The sequence below is a fragment of the Cervus canadensis genome, chromosome 14, assembly GCF_019320065.1.
Source record: "Cervus canadensis isolate Bull #8, Minnesota chromosome 14, ASM1932006v1, whole genome shotgun sequence".
NCBI classification, from domain to species: Eukaryota; Metazoa; Chordata; class Mammalia; order Artiodactyla; family Cervidae; genus Cervus; species Cervus canadensis.
In genome coordinates, this window is record NC_057399.1 from 6,741,933 (window position 1) to 6,754,335 (window position 12,403).

A 12,403-nucleotide genomic window follows, 5' to 3' on the forward strand; every position below is an offset into this window, starting at 1 on the left:
GATATAATATAAAATATTATTAAGGTGTTTTTATCATGTCTTTCAAAGTTTACTCTTGCACATATCATCAGACTGTGAAATGAAAAGCAATATTCCCTAAAACTTCCCCTTTTGAAAGTTTAATGATTATAAAGTAATACTTTCCACTTGATTGCTTCCAGGAATAGAATAACCAAAGGAAAGATTTACGAAAGCATTAAAATAATTGTTAGGGGAAGCACACTGACTGAAACCGCCCACCCTCTCCAGGCACCACAGTAACCATTTACATGAGTTGTTTTACGACAGGAGGTCTTGGTAAGGAACATGCAACCAATAAGCCACCACCAACCAGAAGAGTTTGGGAAAGGTCAAAAAGAGAGCCCACATGCCTGACCCCCTCCCAGAATCCTTCTTGCTGGCATCCATCTTGGCTGAACAAGGCGTGCACCACCAGGATGAACTCTGAGTCAGAATGATTGGCTAAAGACAACCCGGAAACTAATCCCACCACCATAAACCTGAGACTGGGAGCCCCGCGGCAGAGCTGTTCTCCTTACCCTACTCCTTCCCCTCCCACCACCCCTAGCTTAAAATCTCTTGCTTTATCAGCACATGTGTTCCTCGGACAATTTATTTCCAAGTGTTAGACAAGAGCCCAGTTTCAGACCCTGGAAGGGGTCCCCCTTTCTGCAACATAATTATTCTCCTTAAAAATGTCCACTAGGAAAGTTAAAATCACCACCACACTCCCAGATAACACTATTTGTGTTGTTTCACTTCACGAAAAGCAATGACATCAATCATCCTGAACACACTTCTCTTCCAGGAACATTCTATGTAGAAGGGATCGTCCATCAGAGCTGCTACTACACAGGGGTTTGAAAATCCAGACCACTTTTTTCTTCCTCTTCAAGGACTTTCCATTAGAAAGCACCTTTGAGAGATATTCAACAAAAAAATTCTCTACAAATCACTTACTGCTAGCAAGTGTCTCCTCTCTATTACCCTCAGGTCAAAATGCTGTTGTTGGACATAGTTTACCAAGACAAAGCTAATTATGCAGAAAATTCTCTGCAGATAGACTGTCTTATTTCTCTTGGTACCAGTCAACCAAAAAATACCATTTATTTGGTGATGTACCTACCATCCCAGATCTTTACTCCCTTTTTCATTCTTTTATTTAAAAGCAAAGTTTTAGCTTTAACACATGAAATGTGCATTTTTAGCCTGAGGTAATAATGACCACTTTGAAACAAGTAGCCTCAATTAAAATAAAAAAAGAAGTTTCTGTGTTATTTAAATTAATTTTAATGAATACATTTAATTTTAAGTATTTCTTAGATACTTATTTAATACATATCTACCTAAGCAATGCAAGGCAAAAGGTACTTTGAAATCAACTTGAATTACCAAGTTGGTAGTTTAGTATTTAACAGAACAACAGACAACTTTCTTTTGTCACATAAACTTCAACACATACAAATAGACCATGAATCCTGAATCAGTATTTGAAGTGAATCATTGCAGACAAAAACATTACAGAAACCTCAAAGCTAACACACCAAGTGGTTTTACTTTTATAGAATTTTTAAGTACTATGAAGAATAGTACAAATGAAATTTCCCAACCTTCAATTAATTCATCGAAACTCAAGATGCATTCTCTTCTAAGACAGGAAAAATACACAAACTTGATTACTGCCATTCTTACACACACACACAGTATAGTTAAACCAAACTCCTTCATGCAAAGAAACAGAAGGTAGATGAATACCTTTAGAAAAAGTTTCTGCCTGTCCACCAGCCAAGATAGAAAGATTTTACTTATTCTGTAGTATTAACAATTCCTGTATTTAGAGCAAATATGATTTATCAAATCCTAAACTCAAGAAACTTTCTATAATCATATTCCCCTGACTTATAAACCAAATTGTGTTCATCAGAGTAGTAAAAAACAGTAAAATGATGCTAAATTTTCTAATACTCTGCACTCCAGGCCTTTTTGCTGTTACTGTTCAGATACAATACAATAGCTAAAACCACCAAGTCAAAATATTTCCTTGTGTTACTTACCATTTCCAGTATTTATGAAATAAGAGAAGCATAGCCTGGAGAAACCATCTTGCTGGTAAACAGCAGAGCAGATCTTTTTCACAAATGGGAACAGGTTTTACAGTTCTCCTGGAACATATCACCATTCATATGTACTCACCATATTTCAGTGTTTTTTCTGAATCTGAAGATAGAACTTAAGACATTCTGCCAACACCTGTCTCATTCACAACAGAAATGCAATGTACATTTCTTTCAGATACCCCAAATGATGCCAATAACTTATTCATTTCGTTTTGCATTTGGCCAACATTTTACAAAATCACAACATCACAGCATAGACAAAACTTCATAATCACCTTTCAGATAGAATCAGCAAGAAGCCGTTGCAATAATCATCTGCCTTATTTTAAAAGCCTGTAACGATTATGCAGGTGATAGCAGAATCACATAAAATGGTATCAGCAATGACTTACCTCTATCACTGAAGTCATCAACCAGGATGATTTCTGCGATCAGACTCTCCGGGGTCCGGTTGATGATGCTGTGTATGGTCCGGAGGAGGGAGGTCCAGCCTTCGTTATGGAACGGGATAATGATGCTGGTGTTTGGCAGCCTTTCCAGGTACATCTTGTGCTTACAGCTGGAGTTGGAAGAGGAAGGCAAGGCTATGTGAGATGCAAAACGGTAGTACATTTTATATTGTCATTGACCAATTATGTTACCAGACAACTGGGAAAATGAGACTTTGCCTAATGATTGCCCAGCCAGAGCTTCTACATCATTATAGCTACTCTACCCATTCTTGGGATTTATTAATGATTCCCTTTCACATCCACTCTCTCTTTTTTTTTTTGAATGTGTCAATTTCACATTTATTCAGTTACAGATAATGTGTCTCGACTCAACAAGGTTAAATAATAAGAAGCTCTGTTGGACTATAAAACCAGATAAATAGTTTATTCCAGTGATTCTTGGTCAATTTTGCCATAATTTCCTCAGCTATGCCCTCCTTTGTATATTGACTTCATCTATGCTTTTCTATACCAGTGGCTCAAAAAGAAGGTAAGAATTACACTGAAATGTCATACTCTTGTTAATATATATTTTCTCTATTGCTATCTAATAGTAATAAGGACAAATTTTATGTATTAATATCATTTCCATTGAGCACATGGTTAATGTTTGGGTGGATTTCTGGGAAGTTTTGGAAGTTTAACTTCTGTAATATTTATGCCCAAATAATCAGTTAAAGTTGGGTTATGTCTCCATGGCTGGGCAGTGTTTAAGACTCTAGGGGAGAAAGGAGACTTAAAGTGAAAGAAGTGAAAATTTAATCTTAAATAATCATATACTGATGCAACCTCATGGTTGAGACTACAGTGAGATTCAAATCATGACACTATGACTTTCCTTACAAGAACTATAGAGATCTCATATTTCTGTTATCACTGTGAAGTAATCTGAGATGCCAAATAGGAAGTAGGTTTTAACTCTGGGCATAGTTACGAGCAATTTAGTATATGTCATGGCTATGCTTTCAATATTCTTGATTTATTTAAGTAACTTATAAATAGGGCAGAAAACTGGGTCTCAAATCTCATTTAATTTTTAGTTCAGCATTGGTCATACTTGCCCAAGCTTTATGAAGGATAATGAATTCACTTGTTGGTGAAACATTTGAGTTACTTTAAAAATGATACAGAATGAACTTTTAATCAGTTATCAAAATTCAGAGATTTTCCTGATATGGACAACCTGAAGACAAAAAAGAGAGCAAAAATCTGGAAACAGACACAGTTTCTGCTTAAAAGCAAGAATATCTAATAATTTGTCTTTTGCCAGAAATGGCTACTATTTAATTTAGATGAGAAAACAAAACAAAGTATAAATTTTGAAGCATGCATAGTTTCAACCAGTATGCATAGAAACATACCAGAATATTCAAGGCATTACCTACAATATGTTTTTAGTCAATTATTTCTATACTTTATTTTACTATGATCTCAATAGGATAACTTAAATATCACTATGGGTATAAAATAGATCTTGTCTTACAGTTTCAGATGACAGAATATTAGTATAATGCAATTAAAGAAAAAAATTAACTATCCTGGACGTTACAATAAAATGACATATTTTTAGACACAAAATTAAAATATAAAAATATAAGCATTTCTTTCTATCTTGTCACTTTATTATCACTTTATTTGATCTCAGATTTTAAAAATTGTAAAAATATTTATAAAAATGGTAGATTTCAATGTTTTCAAATACAATTGAGAGAGCTAGGGAAAAAACCATCAAAATGATACCATGAAATGGGCATAAAAGCCCTATAAAATACATGCTCCTAAAAGAACCAGGGCTTCCCTGGTGGCTCAGTGGTAAAAAATCTGCCTGCAATGCAGGAGACCCATGTTTGATCTCTGGGTCAGGAAGATCGCCTGGAGGAGGGAATGGCAATCCATTCCAGTATTCTGACCTGGAGTATTCCATGGATAGAGAAGCCTGGCAGGTTAAAGTTCATGGGCTTGCAAAGAGTCAAACACAGCTGAGTGGCTTTCACAAAGGAACATGTTCCTTTTGGGGATAACATAAAATGATTTTAAAGAGCAATATATGAAGCATACATGTCAGTGATTTCCGAGTATAGTGAGATGGGTGCTTTCACATATAAAGCACAAAGATGGAAAAGAGTGCTAAAGGAATTCAGTGCATCTTGCCATAATTACAGAGAGTTATCCATTCAACAGGGCTTCCTTGGTGGGTCAGAGGTTAAAGCGTCTGCCTGCAATGCGGGAGACCTGGGTTCGATCCCTGGGTCAGGAAGATCCCCTGGAGAAGGAAATGGCGACCCACTCCAGTAATCTTGCCTGGAGAATCCCATGGATGGAGGAGCCTGGTAGGCTACAGTCCATGGGGTAGCAAAGAGTCGGACACGATTGAGCGACGTAACTTTCACTTTCACTTTTCATCCATTCAACAAAGCCAAAGACCTGAGACAAATGTGTTTTCCTGTATCAACATTCAGCTCAGTTCAGTTCAGTCACTCAGTCATGTGTGACTCTTTGTGACCCCATGGACTGCAGCACACCAGGTTCCCTTGTCCATCACCAACTCCGGCACTTGCTCAAAGTCATGTCCATCGAGTCAGTGATGCCATCCAACCATCGCATACTCTGTCGTCCCCCTTCTCCTCCTGTCTTGAATCTTGCCCAGCATCAGGGTCTTTTCCAGTGAGTCAGTTCTCATCAGTTTGCCAAAGAATTGGAGCTTCAGCTTCAGCATCAACCTTTCCAGTGAACACCCAGGACTGATCTCCTTCTGGATGGACTGGTTGGATCTCCTTGCAGGCCAAGGGACTCTCCAGAGTCTTTTCCAACACCACAGTTCAAGAGCATCAACTCTTTGGAGCTCACTTTTTTTATGGTCCAACTCTAATATACATACACGATTACTGGAAAAACCATAGCTTTAACTATACAGGCCTTTGTCAGTAAAGTAATGTCTCTGCTTTCTAATATTCTGTCTATGTCGGTCATAGCTTTTCTTCCAAGGAACAAGCATCTTTTAATTTCATGGCTCCAATCACCATCTGCTGTGATTTTGGAGCCCCAGATCATAAAAGCTGTCACTGTTTCCATTGTTTCCCTATCTATTTGCCATGAAGTGATGGGACCAGATGCCATGATCTTAGTTTTTTGAATGTCATACCTAACAATGCTCTGGGCATGTAACTGATATTCCCATGAGGAAAATTATTCTTTTAACATTTAGAGGAGATATTGCACACATTGCTTGCTTGTTTGTTACATAAGAGCTGTATTCAGAGTAATACACTATAGCAGGGTTCCCAACCCCTGGGCCATGGACCAGTTCATGTTAGGACCAAGCTGCACAGCAGGAGATGAGCAGTGGGCAAGTGAAGTTTCTTCTGTATTTACAGCTGCTCCCCATTGTTTGCATGACCTTCTGAGCTCTACCTCCTCTCAGGTCAGCTGTGGCATTAGATTCTCATAGGAGCATGGACCCTACTGTCCCTGAATCATTCTAAAACTATCTCCCCCATCTCATCCATGGAAAAATTGTCTTCCACGAAACCAATCTCTGGTGCCAAAAATGTTAGGGACCACAGCCCAAAAGCAATCAGTAAGCTTTGGGATTTAAAGGTACATTTAACAGCTATATATAATCCATTCAGAAAAACAGGCAGACTTGTGAGGATGGGCAAGAAAGCCATTGCTCATAAAAGTATTTTAAGTAATTTCTACATGTGTGAGCTCAAAGTACTACCATACAAGGGATGTGAAAGTATCTTTTTGTTCATTTGTGTGTTCAGTTCACAATGATTTGCTGTTGGCTTACCCCTAGCCAGGATGCAAAGTGGAGATAAAACAATGAATGAACCCCAGTTTCTGACTTTAAGGTATTTATGTTAATAATAGGAGATACAGACTGGTAAAGACGCAAAGATTTAAAGGGGAATTGATATGTAGACGTATACAAGTATTTGAGAGTGGGGCCCCTGAATCAATTCATAAAGTACTGCAGAAATGCAAGTGAGAGTTAAAAGGGGCCTGCAAAAGACCAGCTTGAGATATATTTAGAAAAATAATTGACATGACTTAGTAACTGTCTAGGAGAAACAATTATGGAGGACCCCCACGTTTTGGACATGGTCAACTGATGTATGAAATACAGATGGATGTAAGAACACAGTGCGTGAGGGACATCTGAGTGCTCCAAGACTTGAGAGTAAAGATGAATTCAGTTTTGACCACATTAAGTTTGAAGTGTCAAAATGAAATCAAGTTGAACATGAAAACAGATCCTTTGCTCCTTGTCCTGCTTGCTCATTTCTGTTCTCCTCCAGCCTTAAAAGACCTTAATTCTTTCAATTCAGGTATATGTGAGACAGCAAAAGAGACACAGATGTGAAGAATAGACTGTTGGACTCCGTGGGAGAAGACGAGGGTGGGATGATTTGAGAGAATAGCATTGAAACATGTATATTTTCATGTTTCAGTATGAAACAAATATACATTTTCATGTATAACAGATGTGAAATAGATTGCCAGTCCAGGTTCAATGCATGAGACAGGGTGCTCAGGGCTGGTACACTGGGATGACCCTGAGGAATGGGATGGGGAGGGAGGTGGGAGGGGGGTTCAGGATGGGGGACACATGTACACCCATGGTGGATTCATGTGAATGTATGGCAAAAACCACCACAATATTGTAAATTAATTAGCCTCCAATTAAAATAATTTTAAAAAGACCTTAATTCTAGGAACGAGATTCACTCAGCAACTCAGCCTAACTCCTGACTTACACTCTCCTGAATGCACACTATGTATGCCTTGTCTAACCTGCTGATTGTTTTTCTAGATAAAAAGAAGTAAAGATGAAGAGTAAAGTAGGTAAAAAATGATTAGCTCTCTACCCCAGCAGCCCCTTTAGCAATCCTGCAGGCAGATCACACAGGCAAGACAACATCAGAAGAGATGTTCACGCAATGGAGAATGATCAGAATCCAACATCGTGCTCTGATGATTCACTGAGATTCTTCCCCATTTCTCCCTTTAAAACTGGTCATGGCCAAGCAGAATCTTCCGAGTTGGTCTCTGGACAAATCCACCTTCTCCTCAGACTGCTGACTTTTCTGATTGAAGCACCTTTCCTGTCTACTCATACTTGCCTCTCAAATGATTGACTTTTGAGCAACTGAACCTGAGTTCAATAACAAACACAGTAGTGATATATGATGTAACAATTAGCTGTCTATGTATGCACATGTGTGTATGTGTATCTACCTATCATCTATGTGTCTATTACCTATAATCTATTATCTAATTATTTATCATCTATCATCCATGTATCTATCCATCTATCCACTCACCCATTTATCCATCCATCCATTCATCCATCTATCATCCCTCTATCTAATATCCATCTATCTATCTATCTATCTATCTATCCATCTATTTAACATCTATCTAAATATCTATAGTCTAAATAAAGATCTGATTTACTAGAAGCACAAGTTGATGAGTAACAGCTCCAGCATTGATGCTAGAGCATCACCACCGTCTCTACAGCATCACCATCCTAGTTCTTGCCAAGTTGGTCTTACCATAAGTACCAGCAGACAGTCAACAGAGTGCTTTCATCTCTGATATAAGGCAGATCAAAAGTTCCGTGGCAAATGAATGCCCTAGAGCAAGTGTCAGCCAATGAAGCTGGGAAAAAAGCTGTTCTATGGTGAAGCATCTCTGAGGTGTTTTCTGTATCATCTCCACTGTTTTTCAGCAAGATGGAGCCTCAGGTGCCCACAGAGATAAGCATCGGGATGGGGATCTTTGACTGGCTGATTTCCCTTCCCTGTCTTACCTCTTCACCCTCCTTACCCAGGAATACTCTGTGATTATATCTTTAAAACTACTTCAGTCAGATTGTGTCTCAGAGTCTACTTTAGGGGAAACCAATCTGAAACAATCAGCCTGCCAGTGTAGGAGGCACAGAAGACTTGGGTTTGATCCCTGGGTCAGGAACATCCCCTGGAGGAGGAAATGGAAACTCACTAGAGTATTCTTGTCTGGAGAATTCCATGGACAGAGGAGCCTGGCAGGCTACAGTCCATGGGGTCACAAAGAGTTGGACATGACTGAGCATGCACCCAAATTACATTAAAAATAACCTTAATCTAATAAGTAGATTATTAGTAATAAAGTTACCTTCTTTATATAGATGCCTGTAATTTTTTTCAATGAGACCACACTGAAAACTCACTCCTTATGATTATTCCTCAAATATTGAAAAATCACATTTTATACATTAGACTACTGAGGTTTAAATGTGGCTTTGCCACGTGTGTGAAAATGGGTCAGTTATTTAACTTCTATAAGACTAGTTTTCTCATGTGTAACAATATACAAGCAAAAAAATTATAATTTATTCATAATTTGTGAAAGAGAATTAAATTAGGTAATCCATACAAAGCACTCAGTACAGTATTATATTGGATAATAGTTTTTTCAGATTATATGTTGCTGTTATTGTTGCTTTTTAAAAAAATATTTTTTTTGATGTGGAAATGAGTTTGTTCTCATATTGCTTCTTTTTCATGTTTTGGTTGTTTGGCCACGAGGAATGTGGGATCTTAGTTCCCTGACCAGATGTCGAACCCACATCCCCTACATTGGAAGGTGAAGTCTTAACCACTGGATCATCTGGGAAGTCCACCGTTGCCTTAACAGTTGTTATTTTATCTGTCAAGTCCTCTGTGAAAGATGCTAGGAAACAAGGAGAGACAGGAACTGCGTGAAAGAAAGTAAGAGACACATGATAAAAAAGATGAATAAATTAGTTTCCTCCCTTAAGGATTCACAGACCAGTGGACAGATACATAAAATGATTAGGCTCAAATGAGACAAGGGACATAATAGACGGCACGCAGGCACGGAAGAGCCTGCGGGAAGTATGACTAACTTTGTCTGAAAGAATTAGGGATGTCTTTATAGACGAGCCTGTATGTGGAAAACAGATCATGGAGGATCTTGAAAGTGATTCTAAGAAATCTGGACATTAGCCTGCAGTCAATGTTAAGTACTTCTCATACTGTTAATGATGGGGAAGACAGGATAGTGTTTATGATTCCTCTGACATGTGGGTAAATGATGCACCGAGACAGCAAAGATGAAAGGAAGAAAGTTTAGAGATTGTAATAGCTTGGGCAAAAATAATGAGGGTGGTGATCTGATTTTTACTCTAAGGAAAGCCAGCCTGTTTGTGGTGGTGCCTGAACTGATTAAATCATATTTAGTCCTTCCAGCATTTAAGCTGCTCCAAAGGAAATTGAATTCATTCTCAAAGTCAGCCCTTGCATTGGCCAAGCTATTGTTCAGATGACCGCTTCTCATTATTACTAGACATATTGAAGCATATCCCGGATTTTATTAAGAATCTGCAACCTGTGTGTTTTAGATTTAACTTCAAGTCAAACTGGGAATGGGAAATTTATGAAATGAGAAGACAATGTGGCAATATGGAACTGTGTTGAAGAAATAAGTAAAATTAAGTCAGACACAATTTATATGTTTATGGACAGGTAGCAAATTTAGATAAAGAAATAGGGATAATTTAAAATTGTTGTATTAAGTTTATAGGACTACCGGTGAAAATGCCTGTCATTATTGCATTTAATATTGTTGTATTATTTTAAAATAAGCCTTTTCATAAAATTAACTTGGAGAGTAATAATGGCTCAGAAATGAGGACATCTTTTTAAGTAACACTTCATCTAAGTGAATGGAAAAACAAATCTTTAAATTTAAATGGACCAAAGAGACAAAAGAAATAAATGCTTAAGCTACTTGTAAGAAATGACAAATCTTAAATGCATTTTTAAAAGTTGATTAAAAACCCAATTAGTCTGTAAACCATTCGCAGTAATGAAAATAAAACTAAATAGAATATTTCTCACACCATTCTGTTTCCGCAAACAAAGCATATGTGTTTTCTGATATTCACTATTGGCATTTAATAACAGAGCAATTTAAAGATATATTTAACAACATTGTTTATTATAAACATACTTAACCACCATTCTTTTATAATTACATTAATTTATCTTTACAATTTCACTGGTTTCACAAAAAGCAGTTCTTTAAAAAATAGGAATAAACCATTTTTTAAAAAGAATTAGAGATATGTGATTTAAGTACCTGACTTATTTGTGATTATTTTTTGTCTGAAAGAGATATTTTATTGTCCATGCAACAATATCAACCTTTATACTGTGAGTGTTTAGGTAAATGTGCATTTAAGGTTCTCAAAGCTTTCATATTTTCCTCACCATCATCTAAACACACTTTCTCATGCCTAAGGCTGAATATTTAGTTTTGGACACAACGGCAAAACCTCCATTTTATAGATTCAGACACTCAGACTGCAAGATTTGAGTAGAACATTTGAGTGAAAGCATTTGAACATTTTACTCCTTAGATCATTCCATTAGCTTATTTAAAGTTATTATTTTATTGGATTTTTTCTATTTCTATTAAGTAGATCAGTCAGGATGTTTATGTTATGGTATGGTATGGTATGGTATGGTAATAAATAACTCCCAATCCCAATGGCTCAGAAAAATGAACATTCTGTCTCTGTGTCTCCTGCCTATTTATCGCTAGTTGGCTAGAGAGTCTCTGCCTGAGGTCACTGCACCACACAATGTTTTGACCATTGTCAATCACTGTGCCAGAGGTTAGTTAGAACAGTGGTGGGTCTCAAGCTGAATATTAAATGGTCTGTCTCTAAAATGACAGTTCCTTCTGCTTACAAATCACTGGCCAGCACTAGTCACATGGCAGGAGGGCCCAAGAAGTGCAATTTTATAGACAGTGCAGAAGAATTACAGCCAGAAATACTTGGAATAAACATGACCATCCTAGTCTTCTGCCTTCTTTAAAATAAAAAAGGAAATTGGAAAATGGAAACTACCTGTTATATTACATTACATGGAAACATTAAAGAGATTCAATTTCCTCACAGACCAAAAAAGAAAGATATGATCATATATATTTAAGGTTTCCCATCTTCAGAAGCATAGTTGCAATCTCATTTTTAGAACTGCAACCACACTTAAGGTATCATCAAGTTTAGTCCTTCATTTAATTGAAATTTGAGACATTTAGAGTTTTAGAGAGTTAAACAAAAATTATTTTAACAATCAAACAGGTAAAACAGTGTACTGGGTGAAGAGTGATAAAATTATGGGGCACTTGACACAAAGAGTTTAAAAATTTTTGAAAGATATTTATAACTCACATAGCTAGGGAGCAGAGAGCAAAGAAATGGAATCCAACACTCTTCAGTTCTGATTACATAATATTTTGGACATGCCATTCTATGATTGGCTTGTTAAGACATCTTTATATTAATCCAATCCATTAAATTATATAAATACTGTAATATTTTAAAGTGAGGTAGGCAATTACGCCACTAGATCAAACATTTTTGTGAAATATGTAGTCTATTATCCCACAAATACCTCTGGAAGTAAGCCATTTAATAATATATATAAAGAAATACCTATGACAAAAATTTATGACAAATTATCATTTGAATACAGACTCTAAGAAGGCCTGGACAACTGAACCAGTGGGCTATCTGGACCACTAGATTACACTAGTAGGGGAAGGAAAGAAGTAGACATTGTGTCCCCTATATCTAATATTTCTCTATTAGTTTTGTATATTTTAATAAAGACAGAGAGCTTTGCAACTTCCAGATAATATTATTTCTGGCTAAGGTTATCAGTGGGATTTCTCCTTTTAACCAAGATGGAGTAACATGGGGGGCTTCCCAGG

At 37.0% G+C, this 12,403-nt stretch overlaps 1 protein-coding gene across 1 annotated transcript in view; it reads right to left on the bottom strand.

The window, feature by feature from the left end:
* Positions 1-12,403, bottom strand: part of GALNTL6 (polypeptide N-acetylgalactosaminyltransferase like 6) — a 909,229-nt gene that overhangs the window by 763,602 nt on the left and 133,224 nt on the right. Inside the window, exon 3 of the mRNA XM_043487121.1 lies at positions 2,510-2,676. Coding sequence (XP_043343056.1) covers positions 2,510-2,676 — 167 coding nt within the window. The remainder of the gene's footprint in view (positions 1-2,509; positions 2,677-12,403) is intronic.